Source organism: Dipteris shenzhenensis, chromosome 8, assembly GCF_047967505.1.
Source record: "Dipteris shenzhenensis isolate YYH24624 ecotype China chromosome 8, Dip_SZ_1.0, whole genome shotgun sequence".
Classification (NCBI taxonomy): Eukaryota; Viridiplantae; Streptophyta; class Polypodiopsida; order Gleicheniales; family Dipteridaceae; genus Dipteris; species Dipteris shenzhenensis.
In genome coordinates, this window is record NC_141603.1 from 43926951 (window position 1) to 43945173 (window position 18223).

At 49.0% G+C, this 18223-nt stretch overlaps 1 protein-coding gene across 1 annotated transcript in view; it reads right to left on the reverse strand.

Annotated features, from left to right (window-relative positions):
* Positions 1 to 18223, reverse strand: part of LOC147899557 (uncharacterized) — a 406773-nt gene that overhangs the window by 50538 nt on the left and 338012 nt on the right. Inside the window, exons 23-24 of the mRNA XM_087377749.1 lie at positions 16304 to 16475; positions 15888 to 16187 (exon numbers count right to left, since the gene is read on the reverse strand). Coding sequence (XP_087233875.1) covers positions 15888 to 16187; positions 16304 to 16475 — 472 coding nt within the window. The remainder of the gene's footprint in view (positions 1 to 15887; positions 16188 to 16303; positions 16476 to 18223) is intronic.

Consider the following 18223-nt stretch of genomic DNA (forward strand, 5'->3'; position numbering starts at 1 on the left):
AGGGGGTGAAGACGAAACAGCTGCAGTCCTACGTAACAATACACCTATCGAGGAAGTCCCGGGTACAACAGTCGTCGTCACTGGCACAACAGGAGGTGTACCTGGTGCAATCCCTCCCATGGAAAGTGTGGAGATCGCTGGAGAAGCCTGGACAAGTGTGACTGATGGAGAGGCAAGTCCTGGCACGGGCACGACTGATGGAGATACAAGACATGTCACTGATGGTAACGCTGTGGCACCGGTAACAGAATATTCTGAAGAAGCTCCGGTGCAGACTTCATGAGGTGGCGCTCGCCGAGGTGTCCTCCTGAGCGAAAGAGGAGAAGAGGCAGTCCCGGGGGAAGGAACACTGGAAGTGATAGTGAACGATGTGGAAGAGGGGGTGACAGGAGGGGAGAGAGATGTGGAAGGGAGGCGACCTGTGACAATGGGCGGAGGGTTGGCCTTCCACTGATGAAGTAAGAAGGTGAGGTGGGGCCCACAAGTACAGGTATATGTGCCCCGACGCTTGCGAACTGTGTTACGAAAGGCAGAGTAGAAGAGTGAGGCGAAATCATAGGGAGTGACTGAGAGGATGGAGTCTAAGGCAGAATGGATCGCCTTGGTGATGAAGAAGTGGCCTGGGGCAGAGTAGAAGTGTGTGAACAGATACCTCGCTAGAAGCGCCTCTCAGCTGTTTCCCTCGAGAACTTTCTTGCACTCATGTCCTCTGCGATGAGTTTTACAGGTAGACAAGAAGGACAGGAATGTGGGTGAGCCAGTGTGAGGGGGCAAAAAGGGAAGTGTGGAAAGACGGAGATATGTGGATACGAGACTAGGAGTGAACATGTGACGGGAATTCAAGAATCCGAATGTGTCTGTTGCAAAGTCATAAGACTGAATGAACGCAGTACACATTTGGACGTCCACCTGGGGAAGTGTGACATCATCAAACTCCACGAGAGACATGCGGACTATCTCATCAGGTGACAAGATGCTAGACAGCTTGAGTGTGGGATCGAGGAAAGGTTTGAAAACCACCCGAATGATCGAGGAGGATGAAGCTGGGGGTGGAAGATCACAAGCCGTACTTTGTGGGGCCAAATCACCGCCACCGTTACTGTGACCGCTGTGACCACTGGATGCCTTGGATGGTGTTTTGATTGTACCTGTGGGGGGCAGATAGTCAGAGCCTCCATGATCTGAATCAGAGGAACTCGAAAAGGGGGATAGCTCCTCATCCGATATGATAGTGATCCTGTTGGAGGGAGGTGAATCTGCAGCTGCTCGAGGTCGTTTCAAAGTGCTCTGTGGTGTAGACCCGGCACCCAGGTCATCAGTGGTGCGTTTGCCAAGTGATGCCATGGAAGATGGTCCCGATCCTGTCGTGTGGCCTGATCGAGCCCGATGGAAGTCAACGAATAAAGTATCGCGGGGTAATCTGGGTTTGTACTTGTGACGAGAGGCACGGGTAGGCATGAACGATGGCGTCGTATGGAGAGGAAAAGAGTACGGAAGGGGTGTCGATGTCGAGGTCTGGAGAGGCAAGGAGGAAGGAGGAGGTGTTGATGTCGAGGTTAAGCCCGGAATCTGCTACGAGAGATTACTTTAGCAGATCCACCAGTGCAGGCCCATGCTTCGATGGAGAGGAAAAGAGTGAGGAAGGGGTGTCGGTGGAGAGGGAGTGTAAAAGGACAGATGTAGACTAGTGGGAGGAGGGGGGCTGGAGCTAGGATGGGAGGCGATGCAAAGGGTGTAGGGGGGGAGAAGGGGGGAGAGTTGCTCCTGGGACGTGGGCAGAGAGAGGGGGCTGCGCAGGAGAGAGGGGGAGGGCAAGGGTGGTGGGTAAAGGGAGAGCGGGGAGGGGCTGATGCACAAGAGAGGGGGAGGGGACTGTTGCGCAGGAGAGGGGGAGGGGACTGTTGCGCAGGAGAGGGGGAGGAGGGGGCTGTAGCGCAAGAGAGGGGGGGGGGAGAGGGGCTGTAGCGCAGGAGAGGGGGGAAAGGGACTGTAGCGCAGGAGAGGGGGGGGGGAAACTGTAGCGCAGGAGAGGGGGGAAAGGGACTGTAGCGCAGGAGAGGGGGGGAGACTGTAGCGCAGGAGAGGGGGGGAAAGGGGGCTGTAGCGCAGGAGGGGGGGGGGAAACTGTAGCGCAGGAGAGGGGGGGAAAGAAGGGGGCTGTAGCGCAGAAGAAAGGAGAGGGGAAGGGAGGGGGCTGTAGCGCAGGAGAGGGGGGAAAAAGAGAGCTGTAGCGCAGGAGAGGGGGGAAAGGGACTGTAGCGCAGGAGAGGGGGGGAAAGAAGGGGGCTGTAGCGCAGAAGAAAGGAGAGGGGAAGGGAGGGGGCTGTATCGCAGGAGAGGGGGGAAAAAGGGAGGGGGGTAAAGGGGGAGAGGGGGCTGTGGCGTAGAAGGGGAGAGGGGGGGGCAGGTGGTGGGTAAAGGGGGAGAGGGGGGGGGTTTGTGGCGTAGGAGAGGGGAGAGGGGAAGGGAGGGGGGTAAAGGGGGAGAGGGGGCTGTGGCGTAGAAGGGGAGAGGGGAGGGAAGGGGAGAGGGGAGGGCAGGTGGTGGGTAAAGGGGGAGAGGGGGGGGGGTTTGTGGCGTAGGAGAGGGGAGAGGGGAAGGGAGGGGGGTAAAGGGGGAGAGGGGGCTGTGGCGTAGAAGGGGAGGGGGGGGGGGCAGGTGGTGGGTAAAGGGGGAGGGGGGGGGGGTTTGTGGCGTAGGAGAGGGGAGAGGGGAAGGGAGGGGGGTAAAGGGGGAGAGGGGGCTGTGGCGTAGAAGGGGAGAGGGGAGGGCAGGTGGTGGGTAAAGGGGGAGAGGGGGGGGTTTGTGGCGTAGGAGAGGGGAGAGGGGAAGGGAGGGGGGTAAAGGGGGAGAGGGGGCTGTGGCGTAGAAGGGGAGAGGGGAGGGCAGGTGGTGGGTAAAGGGGGAGAGGGGGGGGGTTTGTGGCGTAGGAGAGGGGAGAGGGGAAGGGAGGGGGGTAAAGGGGGAGAGGGGGCTGTTGTGCAGGAGAGGAGGGGGGGGGGGAGAGTGGTGGGTAAAGGAGGAGAGGGGGGGAAGCTGGTGTGCAGGAAAGGAGGAGGGGAGGAAGGATGGTGGTAAAGGGGGAAGAGGGGGGGGCTGTTGTGCAGGAGAGGAGGAGGGGAGGAAGGATGGTGGTAAAGGGGGAAGAGGGGGGGCTGTTGTGCAGGAGAGGAGGAGGGAGGGGCAGGGTGGTGGTAAAGGGAGAGCGGGGAGGGGCTATTCAAAGGGTGGAAAGAGAAGGTTTCTGTAAGAGAGAGGTAGGAGTTGGACATACGGTGGAAAGAGAAGGTTTCTGTAAGAGAGAGGTAGGAGTTGGACATAGGGTGGAAAGAGAAGGTTTCTGTAAGAGAGAGGTAGGAGTTGGACATGGGGTGGAAAGAGAAGGTTTCTGTAAGAGAGAGGTAGGAGTTGGGCATAGGGGAAAGAGAAGGTTTTTGTAAGAGAGAGGTAGGAGTTGGACATGGGGTGGAAAGAGAAGGTTTTTGTAAGAGAGAGGTAGGAGTTGGACATGGGGTGGAAAGAGAAGGGTTTTGTAAGAGAGAGGTAGGAGTTGGACATAGGGTGGAAAGAGAAGGGTTTTGTAAGAGAGAGGTAGGAGTTGGACATAGGGTGGAAAGAGAAGGTTTTTGTAAGAGAGAGGTAGGAGTTGGACAGAGGGTGGAAAGAGAAGGTTTTTGTAAGAGAGAGGTAGGAGTTGGACATGGGGTGGAAAGAGAAGGTTTTTGTAAGAGAGAGGTAGGAGTTGGAGAGAAGGTAGAAGGAGAAGGAGTTTGTAAAACAGGATGAAAAGGGGAGGCCGTAGTTAGAGAGAGAAAGTAACACAGAGTGAAAAAGGGAGGCCACATTTTAAGGGTGGTCATTTAGAGAGAGATAGTGGTACGGGATGAAAAAAGGTGGTCACACTTAGAGAGAGAAAGTGACTCGGGGTGAAAAATGGAGGGCTCACTTAGAGAGAGAAAGTGACTCGGGGTGAAAAATGGAGGGCTCACTTAGAGAGAGAAAGTGGCTCGGGGTAAAAAATGGAGGGCTCACTTAGAGAGAGAAAGTGACTCGGGGTGAAAAATGGAGGGCTCACTTAGAGAGAGAAAGTGACACTCGGGTGGAAAGAGAAGGACCCATTTAGAGAGAAAAATTTGGCGCCAAGGGGAGAGAGGAGGAGCCATGTAGAGAGATAAAGTGACACTAGGGGCAGAGAGGACCCTTGTAGAAAGAGAAAGTGGCCCTCACTCAGAGGGAGAAGATGTCACCAGGAAGGAGAAGGATTAGGAGGGTGTTTTCTCATTGATCATGGTACCTCTTGATGCGTGACCCATTCACCGGTGCAGGTAGGAGTCTGCCTTCCAAAGTGGCCAAGTAGACTCCACCACTTGGGATAAGCTTGGCAATGAAAAATGGACCTGTCCAACCACTCACAAACTTAGGTTTGTGTTTGAGAAACTTACTGGAATACAAGAGTACTAAATCTCCGACTTTGAAATTTCTTTTTCTGAGGTTCCGGTCATGCCAAGCTTTTTGTCGCTTCTGCCAGACTTCTTGAGCGAAAACTGCTTCACGTCGATGCTCTGCCAGTGCTTCCAAATCCCACAAGCGTTCCATTGTGCAGGCTTCAAAGTTGTCATTTTTGGCTGGAAGAATCCTGTGAGTGTCAAGATGAAACTCATAAGGCATAACAGCCTCCAGTCCATAGACCAGCTCGAAGGGTGAATACCCAGTACTCGCCTTGTAAGCCGTTCGATAGGCGAATAAAGCAGCTGGAAGTACATCGTCCCAATCGGCTAGAGAGTTTAGGCAAAGTCGATGCACGATCCCGCACATTGTGCGATTTGAGCTCTCAGCTAGACCATTGGCACGTGGGTAATAAGGAGATGAAAATTTGTGAACTATTTGAAGCAGGTGAACTAGTGCAGCAATGGTGTCATTTAGGAAGTGAGACCCTCTATCACTTATCAACTCAACAGGACAACCAAACCGAGAGATGATCTGGTCATATAGAAATGTGGCTACTACCTGGGCTGTACAGTTCTTGACTGCCTTGGCTTCGACCCATTTGGTTCCATAGTCGGTGGCGAGCAGAGCATACTTGTTCCCTCGGCGTGTGGCAGGAGAGATGGGTCCAATGAAATCCAATCCCCAGCGATAGAAGGGAGGCACCAGAGTGAATGGTTTGAGAGGGAGGTACTCACGCCTCGTAGGCTTGGGGCCCGCTCGTTGACATGAATCACATCTGGTCACATGAACATGGCAGTCGCGGAAGAGCTTGGGCCACCAGAACCCTGCTCGCATGATCTTACGAGCAGTAGCATCTGAGGCCATATGCCCTCCACCTATGCCAGCATGTGCCTCTTTAAGAATGGATTGTGTCTCGTGCGGAAGCACACACCGTCTCAAGATCTGATCCTTCCCAAGCTTGTACAATTGACCTGCAATCAACTTAAAAGGAGCAGCTTGAAGGATCCGTTTGCGTTTCTCTGTTGGAGTTAATCCTGGAGGAAAGCCACCTGTAGACAAGAGGTGTACTATGTTGGCATACCATGGTGGGAAGCAGTCCACCGCAAATAGGCATTCATCAGGTAGTGCTGTTATCCCGAACAAGCCTGCATCGGGTAAGTCATCGGTGATACCACTGGCTGGTTCCCCGGAATGTAACCTGGACAAGTGGTCTGCAGGTTGATGCAGTCTCCCAGCCCTCACCACAATGTCGAATTCAAATTCTTGAAAGAGAAGAATCCATCTGCTTATCTGGCCACCAAGAGTAGGCTTATTCAATAAATACTTAAGAGCTTGATGATCAGTGATGATCACAAACTTGTTGCCCAAGAGGTAGTGACGATACTTGGTCATGGCATAAACCATGCCGAGGCCCTCCCTTTCTGTGGTACTGTAATTGCGTTCTGCTCCATTGAGTTGTCGACTCGCGAAGTAGATGGGCAAATCAATCTTAGTATCCTGGTTAGGTTGAGCCAGTATAGCACCTACTGCCCACCCACTAGCATCCACATGGACATGAAAAATTACGTCCCAATCGGGCTGCCGGAGGATGGGGGCCTTCACGAGGCGATGCTTGAGATCATCAAAGGCTAGTTGTTGTGGGGTGGCCCAGACAAACGATCGGTCTTGATGTAGGAGTTCTGTCAGTGCAATAGCAATGTCGGCATAGAAACGTATGAACCTTCGGTAATATCCTACATGCCCTAAGAAGGACTTCACCTCTTTGGGTGTACGAGGGATGGGCAATGAGATGATCACCTCTACCTTTGCGGGATCCGTGGTCATGCCCTCAGCAGAAACAATATGACCAAGGAGAACACCTCGGAGTGCGAGAAAGAAACATTTGTCGGGGTTCAAACACAGGCGCACTTCCCTGCACTTATCAAAGACCCATCTCAACTTATGTAGATGATCATTTTGTATGGCCGGATCAAGATGGGAGGCCGATTTACCATTAAAAACAGAGAAGTCATCTAGAAATACCTCAAGAAACTTGCCGATATTCTCTTGAAAGAGTTTGGTTACAAGTCGTTGAAAGGTTGCCGGGGCATTACATAATCCAAAGGGCATCATTCGGTAGGCGTATGTTCCCCATTGAGTGACAAAGGTAGTCTTGGGCTGATCCTGTTCTTTCACTCGAACTTGGTTGTACCCGCTATATCCATCCATGAATGAGTATAAAGCATGTCCTGCCACTGTCTCCAACACTCTATCTGTGAAGGGAAGGGGGAACCTATCACGTCGTGTTGCAGCATTCAAACTCCGATAGTCAACACATATTCTAAGTTTGCCGGTCTCTCTTTTGGGTACAATGACAATTCCACTGACCCAATCGGAGTAATCCACTGGGTAGATTAATCCTGCTTGCTCCATTTTCTGTATATCTGTTTGGACTGCCTTGCCGTAGTTGGGATTCATGCGGTATGGACCTTTAATCACAGGGTCTGCATCGGGATACAAGTCGATGCTATGCTCCATGAAATCAGCGGGCACCCCCTTCAGATCCTTGTAGGACCAAGCAAAGACATCCACAAATTCTTTAAAAAGGTCGGTGACTGCAGCTAGAAGATAGTCATGTTCCCAGACCCAAGTGGCTAACTTCAAATGCCTGGGTTGGTCCTCACTTCCAATGTTGAGATACCGCCAGTTCCGTGCCTCATCAACAGGGGCAATGCATTGGGATGTTGAGGTACTTGGTTCACCCATTCCTAGTCCTGTATGTGCTGGAGTATCTTCAAGGGGAAAGTCCCCCTCCACTTCTCTCAACCAAGATGAGGGGTAAGTAACTGGGGAGTTCTCAGGCATTGACTGAGATGTAGAATCAGTAGATGTTGCAGATGTTGTGCGCCTTCGATGCCTCGGTGACTGTTTCAGCATGCCCCGGTAAGGTAAGCCTTCCACCTCATAAGTGGTTTCCGGAAGGTCTTGAATTGAGGGGTGGTCGGCTTCTGATAAGAAAAGGTCAAGCAAAGTGAGATCGACCATGTCCTCATCTCTGTATCCGGTATGCACCCTGGGTCCGCCCAAGACCTCAAGCTGTTGGTGGTGATTCTCCTCAAGTTCAGCAATGTCTATGTCACTTTCTTCTAAATCACTATCATCATCAGTCTCGTCTTCATTAGTGTTCCTGTTTTCTCTATCACCATCATTGCACTTAGCAGTACCATGGTTGTACACCGTAGTACCATGGTTGTGCACCGTAATACCATGATTGTACCCTGAAGTACCATTGGTGGGTTGTGCCCTACTAGCCTCGTCCCTAGTAGATCCTTCATTGTATCCTATAGTATTGTCAGCATCATTTTGACCAATGTCCTCCATGTCGGCCACTGGACGATCCTCAATGTTTACTGCACTACCATCATTGTCCTCAGTACGATCTGTGGTGTCCACTGTAGTACCCCTAGTGACCATTCTCTTATACATGTGTGGACTATTGCAAAGTCCAAAGGGCATCCTTTCGTAAACTAGTTCAGCCAGACCCTGTCGTTCTGGGTGGATTTCTGACACTGCAAGTAGGTGTTCTTCTTGATCTTCTTGTTGGCATAGTTCCACCATGTTGACCGCTAATGAGCCCAGGGCTCCCATCCAATCCAAAATGACAGCCTCCTCGTCTTCTTGATCAGCCCGATCCAACAAGTAGGTCAAACTTTCAAATCCTTCTAGGGTTGTCTCCTCATTGATACCTTGGTCACCACCCGTGGGCCAGTCCCCACAGGCCCAATGCTCCTCTTCGACTCCGGCTTGTTCTTCAAAATCCTCCTCTCCTAGTTCTATTGGTATGTGCCTTGCCTGCCCTGTGACCATATCTATTTCGAGGGATGTCGATCCCAGGGGCAATCGAACTTCATCAGTTGACCAATCCTGAATGGCTTTTGAAGACCGCAACCATGGCCGACCAAGAAGTAGAGGGTAAGTTTGTTCATTTTCGGTCATATCAAGGACAACAAAATTGGAGAGAAAAGTTACTCCGCCAATCTTCATGTGAACACCTTTGACTGCACCCATTGGTTTTACTCTGCGTTGATCAGCCATGCGTACCTGAAAGTGAACATCACTTGTCAACTTCAACCCTAGTTTTTGGAGTGTACCTTTTGGCATAATGTTCACAGCCGCCCCACCATCGAGGAAGACGTCCTTCAGCTCCACGCCATGGATCTCCACGGTGAGCTTGGGACTTTGTTCACAAGTGAGGGCAGCGTAGGCAGAGAAGTGGTCCGGTGTAGACCCATGCTGAGCCGGTAATGTCTCTGGTGGTGGCCCACTCGGAGTAGATCCCTTGTGTCGACCTCCTGGGAGGCGATTCAGAAACGTAATAGTCTGATGCTTGATTTGGGGGGACAATAGGCAAAGTTGTCGTAGAGTGAGGTTGGGTTTGAAACTCATAAGATCTTCAAACAAGGAGTAGTGGTGGACACTAGCATTAGCCTTTTGCAACTTCATCCTCCTAGCCTCTGGCCGAGGGTCGAAGCTTACACGAGGATGTGGATGTAGGTCTGAACTGTGAGTCATTGTCTCCAGTGGTTTCTCTTCCATTACTCCTTTCCCTTTTTCCTGGGCAGAACTAGATCTTGTCCCCATAGCCTCTTCTCTGTTGAGTGCTGTTGAGGACAAAGTGGGAGGACCTACTCGTGCCTCCTTATCCCGGTACTGTCCGAGGGTTGTCACTTCTGTTGCAAACCTCACAGTTCTGGACTTGCGGGATGGAAGGTGACGTGTGCTACCTTCATCTTCAGAACTTGTTTGAAGATCTCTCGTGACACCCTTTACTACCTCCTGATACCTCAAAGGCATAGAGTGATCCCCCGAGGATGAGGCACTCCCAGAGTTAGTGGTTGACCTTAATGGTTGTGGGCCCTTCGAGTTTGTTTCTGAATCACTATCAGAAGCCAGCATGGGTGGTCTATTTCTGGGCGTACTGTGTACCTTGGAGGAGGAGAATGACCTCGGTGGGGGAACACTTGTCGAACTCATTGGTGCTGAGGTCTCCGGTGCTGACTCTGAGTCACCCTTACATTTGTCACCTTTTGTATGTGACCGTGTCACAGCGCCCAACACTGCGCCAATCAAATGGGGATTGTTGCCCTCCCCCGCCACTACTACATCAACCATATTCACTTGGGATGCGGGTTCCACTCTTCTATTGGGACAATCTCTGGTGTAGTGGTCATTTGTGTTGCACTGTGTACAAGAGGGTCCCCCGAACGGCTGTGTACAATCATCTTGGTAGTGGCCGTACTCGCCACATCTGTAACACATGATGGGTCTTCTAAAGTTTGTAACCCTGCCTGCACCTCCGCGTCCACCTCTGAAACCACCCCTTCGACCGCGTTGATAAGAGGGTCCATAGCCACCTCCTGACATAGGTGGTTGGTACGGGGCATAGTATGGTTGAGGATAGAAATAAGGGGAACCAATTGAATTGGGGGCAGGAGCTTGGAGCAAAGGGGGAGTCGGAAGCAATGGAGGTGGCATGACAGGAGGAGGAGGTGGCTCAGATGCTCGTGCAAGAGGGGGAGCAGGAGATACTTCTGCTGGTCCAGAAGTTATGGGTACCGTTCTGTTGACTGCAGCAATCAGAGGTTCCCCCGAGGTATACTCTGGAAGAAGCTTCCTTAATCCTTTAAGGTACCTACACTCAGAGGCATCATGTCCATGGATCTCACAAAATGTACAAAATGAGGTAGAAGTAGGTACCTTTCGCTTGGAGGGGCACTCCCAGTAACCATGGTTAGAACCCTTGCATTCGGTGCACCAAAGGCCACTTCGAATTTGGGCCTCAAAGGACGATTGGCCATCCACCTTTATTCTATCTTTCAGGCCTTCTTTGATTTCTTCTAACTCCTTCTTGAGTTGCTGCCATGCGGATGATCCCTCCTCTCTTGGGAGTTGGGTGGTCGTATTCGTTGATGAGGCAAAGCTTAACTGTGACCGTTCCATCTTGACAGCTTCTTTTAGGAAGTCTTGAAGTGAGGCATGTTCAGGGAGTTTATCCACCAACCTTATAGCAATGGAAGGGGGTAATGCTTTCAAAAACCATCCCTTCATAACAGCATCATTAGGTGGCACAGACATCTTTGCCGCCAAGACCCTCATCCTTGTGTACATCTCAGAGATGCTTTCTCCAGGCTTCATGGTGTCAGTGGACAACTCTTGGACAATCATGTGTTCGAATTTTTCCAACTTGAAAGTGCGTAAGAATTCCTCCCTTAGGTCTGTCCACGTCTGGAAGTGGTCCAGAGGAAATTGACTGTACCATACATCCGCTGCATCCTCCAATGACGAAGGAAAGATGTGAAGGAACGCATGCTCATTCTCCACACCTTTAGCTTTACATGCTGTGAGGAACTTCCTCACATGAGCTTCCGCATCCTCATGGAGGTGGCCTTTGAACTTTTGAGTCTTCACGTGGACCTTGTTGAGTAGCTCAAGAAGTCTAGCTCTGTCTGGGGGACTGAGAACGGCCATCCCCACCCGAGAGGTTGGAGAAGATGCAAGAGTTGGAGGGAGTCCTGATGGGGCGGTAATGAGTGTTGGTGTTCCCAAGGAGGAGACCACCTCGACAACTCCTCCTGTGGAGGACCACAATGGGGAAGTCACTACTGATGTAGTCATAGAGGGAGTGTACCCAGATGGTAGCGCGTAAGTGGGGGGTCTCGGTGTTGCAGAGGGAAAGGGTGAGAACATGGAAGATGTGGGGGTGAAAGAGGATGGGGGAGCATTTGGGAAAGAAAGGGACGGAGCTGAAGTCATGGATGAGTAGGCAGAAGGGAAGGAAGGAGGTGGTGGAAAAGGCAACACCGGTGTGGATGGAAAGGGAGATGAAACCATCGTGGCAGGTAAAGGCATGGCCGGAGCAAAAGTACCCCCCAATGGAATAGATGTAGAAGAAGGATTAGCTAGGAGCCCGGAGCTATGCATAACAGATGAGGTCGCAGCTTGTCCACAAGAGGTTGAGGCAGGAGCAGATGGAGTCACCACTCCGGTAGAAGAGGTGGTTGATGAAGACATCGTTGCAGGAAGAGAAGAGGGGCTTCCTTGACCTTGATGAGTCCCTGAGGAGCCCTTGTCCTTAGTACCCTCTTCTTTCACCTGTTCTCCGCTTTGCACTTCTTCTTCTCCGGAGTCCGGATTTGACCACCAGGGTCCCTGTTGGTCCAAGTCAATGAGAGTGTCGATGAAGTTACTTGCTCTGGCTACTGCTCCAGTGGGCTCACTTTGTGCTCGAGTTGAGGGCTTCGCAAACTTACGTCGCACGTAATGCTTCTTGTACCTAGTTTGGTCTGCCGGAAGTCTTTTCTCCACTCTCCTCAAGTACCTCCTAGTTCTCTCACTAGCTCCTTCAAAGGTTTCAGAACTACTCGGCATAAGACCTCTCTCTAGGACCCTAGATCACGACTTCTCTCGTGCTACTCAATACCAGCAGTGTCCCACCGTGATCGCCATAAACTGTTTGGGGGGGGGGAGGGGTTCCTATCCTTCCGGAAGTGTTACCGGAGGCCAAAGGCCACTGGCGTGAGAAGCATGAGTTTTGCAATGCTCTAATGCAATGGATCGTGCAGAGCGCACCGTGCAGTAGTGTGCGAGTGTCGTATGCTATACTGCAGTGGACAACGACGTACGAGTGCACTATGCTAAATGACAATCACCGGTGAACTCCACAACATAAGCAAAATAAGAAAATCCTACCCCAGGTCACAAGTCGCAAGTCACAAGAATACACAAGTCGCAAATCAGCAGAATACACAGGTCTATCCCCATAGTAGACAAAAGGTGCACACAAGTCTCTCCACATTCTCTCCTTGGCGAGCTCGTAGCTCTAGCCTCTATCTCTCCTCACTCTCCTCCCTTTCGCTCCCCTCTCGAATGCCGAATGCGAATGCCTCCCCTTCTCTCTCCCTTCTCCTTCATCCTCATCCCCCGCCTTGGAGGGTCCCTTCTTCGCTGAGAATTCCCCCTCTTTCTTCCCATTGGTCATCCTCTTATCTCCTTAGCTGTTGAGGATAGCCGTTGCGCCGCTGGCTCTCTTGATGGCTTCAGCGACTTCCTGACTCCCTGACTTGCCAGCCTGATGGTATAAATTCTCCATGTGCAGGTGAGCTGGTTCACCGCACCACTGCACCACTGTATCACTGAACCACTGTGTAATATAAATACTCCTGACTGCTCCATGTGCTAAGCTCACTCTCCATGTGCGCAGCTCTTGATGAGATCACTTTGGACACGGTACTCCTGGTTGACCTGTGTCGGCCTGTGGTTGACCTGTGTCGACCTGTGGTTGACATGTGTCGACCTGTGGTTAACATGTGTCGACCTATGGTTGACAGCCTCGGACAGTACTCCTGGATGAACCCGTGTGATCGCGTGGCTAACTTGTGTTGACACATGGTCAACATGTGGTCAACAGATGTCGTCATGTGGTCAACGCCTGTCGACAGGTGGTCGTGTGATAAGGTAACAGAGACTCATGCTCTTTCGAATGTGAGGAGTTCTCTCCATTGCATGGGCCTTTTTATTTGTGTTTGCCTACTGTGCAACCAAGTAGAAGGAATAAAATATCTACAACAAGTACTCACAAGTAACAAAATCACAATATCTCAATCCAACCCAAAGAAAGAAGCGAAACAGGAATGACAATAGAGACTTAACATCATGTTACAAATTTTGATTATACCCACCATAATCCCACTTCTCAAATAGTATCGAGACTACTCTTTAAAAATCCCCACATACAATGGTCACTTAGAGACGTCTGCTTGTATAGCTCTAGCCTCTTCTTCTCTTACCTCTCCCTTTTCTCTCTCTGCACGAACCCTCATTTCCTTTTGTGTTTTCGTCCCCTCGCAATCACATCCACTAGCAAATATATACAACTCCCATCGGTCATGAGACTTCTCCCCTAGACTACTCCAGTTGTCAAAGCAGGGGATCTCCATGAAGGGGCCCCCTTTGTTGGAAATGTGTGATGTATGATGGATTGGTCCATTTGTTCATCCTTGGGGTGATTAGTGGTTAGGATTATTAAAGGCTTCTCTAGAGTGGTTGTTAGAGGTCCTAGGTAGATCCCCCCACCACCCCACAACCTTATGTCATTGGTAGGCGGTTAGAGATGTTTAAGGGGATATATAAGGTGGCATACCCTACATGAATCCACCATGGATGGAGGGGATGTGTGCCACATAGCACTATGTGCTGACCTAACCTAGGTGGCTTTGCCATGTGTCACAGAAGCATACTTTCTTCACTTAACACACTCTAGGGCAGGGATGGAGGGGATGTGTGCCACATATCACTATGTGCTGACCTAACCTAGGTGGCTTTGCGATGTGTCACAGAAGCATACTTTCTTTCACTTCACACACTCTAGGGCAGCCAATCAGCTTTCAGTATCACATCCAATGTTAAGGCATTTTGATCAGGCATATTGTCATTCACATGGGAGGCTTGACCCTTCCCTTTCTGAGAGGTCAAAGAGTGGCTTCTCTCTCACACCTCCTCAGCTAGCTCGCACTATGTATGTGGATTCATTGTTGTGAGCAGCTAGTTGCTGCCTTTTTTAGTTTCTTCACTCTCCATCTCTAGGAGAGCTTGTAGCCAGTTTGTGGGAGGGCATCACAGTGTGGTGAGCCCCCCCATGCTTGTTTTCTTACATGATATCAGAGCAAGTCCTGCGAGAAGCCCCTTCATTGGACTGTCTTCTAGCAAAAGAAGAGCACATTGTGTCAGGACCACATGGGAGGTTTCACCCTGACCCTTCTGAGAGTTCAAAGGGTGGTTTATCTCTCAGAATTCCTCACCTCCTCACCTAGCTTGTGCTATGTATTGGATCCATTGTTGTGAGCAGCTAGTTGCTGCAATTTTCAGTCACTGCACCCTCCATCTCCACAAGAGCTTGTAGCAGGTGTTGGCATTCTATATCCACAATTCATTGTGTGTGCACAATTTCAAATTCTACCTATGTCTTTGTGGGAGGGCATCACAATCTAGTGATCTCTTCTATGAACATCAGCTTTGGAACAGACCATAGATCATGGATGTACTGATAAAAAATCAGTGGACACATCAGTTGTACCAGGAGTGAGATTCCTACTGTTTTTGGCAGGGCTAGACTTTTTCTTCACAGATGGAATCTTATGCAGTATGATTCCACTGCTACTGCTTGCTCCATAATGTTTTGCTAATTCCTACATGCAAAAGCCATTGTAGAGCATGCTGCTTTATTAGGTCGAATGACACAAATTCCAAAGGACAGTGTACTGATGGTCCTAGGAAGGTAATTGTTCACATATTACAGCTCCTCATTCGATTTCTCTACATCACAGCACATATACTCCTGAAACAACTTACCGTATCTGCATCATGCAGGATGCAACTATCCACACATCTCAGACTTCTTAAGATGGCAATGAACCCAGATCTCTCCAATCATCTTCATACAGCAAAAATACTACATAAGCTACAACAAAGGCTAGGGCGTTGGGAGGAATCAAGGCAAGAACGAAGTATGAGAGAAATCCCAAGGTTCCACTTATTCCTTCATCTCCTACCTCTAAGACTTAAAAAAGCCCAAGATCACGAAATCTGGATGTAGGCATCATTCTTGGGACAGATGATCAATATGATTCCAAAATTTGTAAATCCTGCTAATTTAGAGGATGTAAATGCTTCTAATAGTGCAAGTTAGAAGTCTCTTATTCTACAATTAATCTCATGCCCTAGAGTATGTGTTGAAATGGAGCTTCATGATTTATCCCATGAAAGCGTATGGGACTGGATCACCTGACAAGAATGTATATGCTCTACGTCGCAGGGTCAATGACCCCTAGGCTCCTTAGGTTAGTAAACGACTTTCATGCTTTCAGGCCACTATGGTTCTAGTGTCTCCTCCTTGGGATTCTTGGAGTATAATAATATGGATCTCATTTGGAGTTTAAAGAAACTCTCACCATAGATCCTACAGATTGTAAAATAGCAATTTAGTCCATTCTTTTGACAGGAGATCTTTTGGAAGACATGAGAGGGCTTAGGGAAATAGGCTGCACATTAGATCACGTGTGATACCAGTGTGTATAGAGAGCTGCAGTGAATATGTTCTTTCACATTAGATGTCTGAGTTGCAAGAGGACAGAAACAGGACGTTGGAATAACTTATTATAATAATTGTATTCTGCATCCTTGTATTTTTCCAGCAATCTGCAGAACAAGAAATACACTGCTTTCATCACATATGGAGTCTCTAATATTTGATGCCAACTATTGATTGGCATACGAATTGTGGGATAGGAATTATGGCACTCTGAATCTTGTCACTTTCCAATATCTTTTTCAAATTATTTTGTATGATTTAAAGCTCTGTGCATTTGTCAAGTCCAGATTTACAAAGAAATGGGCTTTCTTACTTTCTGCTCCTTCTTTGGCTCTAGTGTACCCTCCATCGGCGTTATCGTGAAAACTTCTGAAAGAGACATGTTTTTCAGAAGGAAATTGAATGAAACTGCATATTTCCCTCTATTTTGGAGCACCAAGGTCTTTAGGGACTCCTCTGCTGCCTTCACAGTGCCAAAGTCGATGCCCTCCGTCAGGGGTTCATCATCATGTTGTTTTTGGTTTTTAACAACCACATCGATCTTATATGCTTCAGCTGTAATGTTTAAGGTAAACTCTTGAGCTGGTTTCCCCAAATGTTTTAGGTTGAAAACCTGTAAAGAAATCACAGTATGTATAACTGAAAGTGAAGTAAATGCTAATATAATCATTACAGGAGTACAGAAAACAAGATAGCTTTAGCCAGGACTGAGCTGTCAGAACAATTTACCTGCAAGATGTACTTGTCTTTAAAAGTCTTTTCTTCACTTGCAGTAAAAGTTGTGCGTATGACCACAGTATTCATTGCATTTAATGTCCCACTTGTCTCTGAAAATGAAAATTCTTTGGATGCTTCCTCCAAACCATTGAGCTTCCATTGTATTGGCAAGGCACTTACATTCCTGCACAAAATTGGTTTTCATATTTTATTTAAGTGACCCTGCTGAAAATTTTGCTTTCTCAGCGGATAGATTCTTCTGACAATACCTAGTGCGTTTTGGATTTCATTCTTGTTTATTGATTAAATGCAGAAAGAAGCGCCTTGTTAATCACCCAAGATACATATTGCCTGGACTATAAGACCTGTTTTGGCTCTGCCACTTTTTCATGTTTGGCTAGAGACATATATTTCCTCACATGATAAATCACTAAGGGACAAGGACTTGATTATTTATTTTTCCCTTTGTGGGCTTAACATATCTATTTCCTCACATGATAGATCACTAAGGGACAAGGACTTGATTATTTATTTTTCCCTTTGTGGGCTTAACATCCATACCATGTATGCACAGAGGGTAATAGAAAAATCCCTACCTATGGTTTTCCAAGAGTTTTTCATACTAGAAAATTCACATTTTTGGTTTTATGTCAACCTTCTATCAAAAGGTGGCATTAGTAAATCTCTTTTATGGTTACACATTTTTAACTGACGCCCTTGAGGCTCTCTCACCTTTTGTAATCTTGAGAAGTGAGATTTTTCAGTTTTCAAAGGAAATAAGAGATAGACTCCAAGGCATTTCTAGTCCGCATGAGAGAAGGAAGACAAAATTGAAGTTTACTAAATCTAGCAACGGTTCATGATCCAAAGGATTTGAGGTGGAGCCCAAAGTGGACTAGGTAGAGTAGATGAACGGACCAGGCAGAGCACGATGACCACACAACAAAAATATTAACTTGCCATCACAACCCTAAGCTAGTTTCAAGAGATGGAATTGAGAGCACAACCCTGAGCTAGTTCAAAGCAGCAGAACTAGGAAAGAAGATAGAGGAGCTGGTCAAGCCCACCTTTCACAAAGGGAGCACCAATAGAGTATTATGAGGTGGTTTCATACATTCACAATGGGGAGACACACAAAAGTCAGAGGTGAGATTGGCAATGATCTCTCAAGGCAAGTTTATGGAGGGGCCTTGATGTTTGTGAAAGGAAATCGGCACTGCATCTAGAGTGACAAGCTGAGGTCTCCCTTGCCAATGAGAACGGCCTTGTCTAAATTAGCTTCCTCATAGAAGATCTATGGGGCCAACCGAGTGAGCCAAGCCACTGATCTCGAAGTCATGTAACAAGCGCCTCTCCACATGCTGCCTGTCTGAGGGGAGGTCCGATCTCTTCCGGAGGTATTGGCCACTGGTGTGAGGTGCAAGGAGTGCGTGACACTTGCAACTATGGGTATTAACGCGAAACTCCTAGCGACTTCATCGTAAACGATGGAGCAATGGATGGCACGGTGATGGTGCAAGTGACTGTGGTACTGGTGATGGTGCAGACAAGGCGCATAATGAGTACGAAGTGGACAGGGTGCCAATGAGGGTGAACGCGTAGAACGAACAAGGAGGAGGGGTGATGTAAACAAGTGGAATATTGTGTAGTCCGGCAGTGACTCACGTGGGAAGGAGATCTTGGAGGAATACCGAGGAAACTCCCCACCTCCTACTACTACTGGTGGGAGCAATGCAAGCCTTTGCAGTCCAAGGTGTCACTTCAATGAAGTCGCAACAATGTGAATCCTCAAGGGGGGGATGGAGAAAGATAGAGAGAGAGAGATGAAGAAGGGAGAAGGGTGAGGGGGAAGGAAGGGGATAGCGTGTACCATGACAGGTGTGGGCTCCAAGGTTACCTTGAATTATAGGAGTTGAGTGCACATCTTGTAGG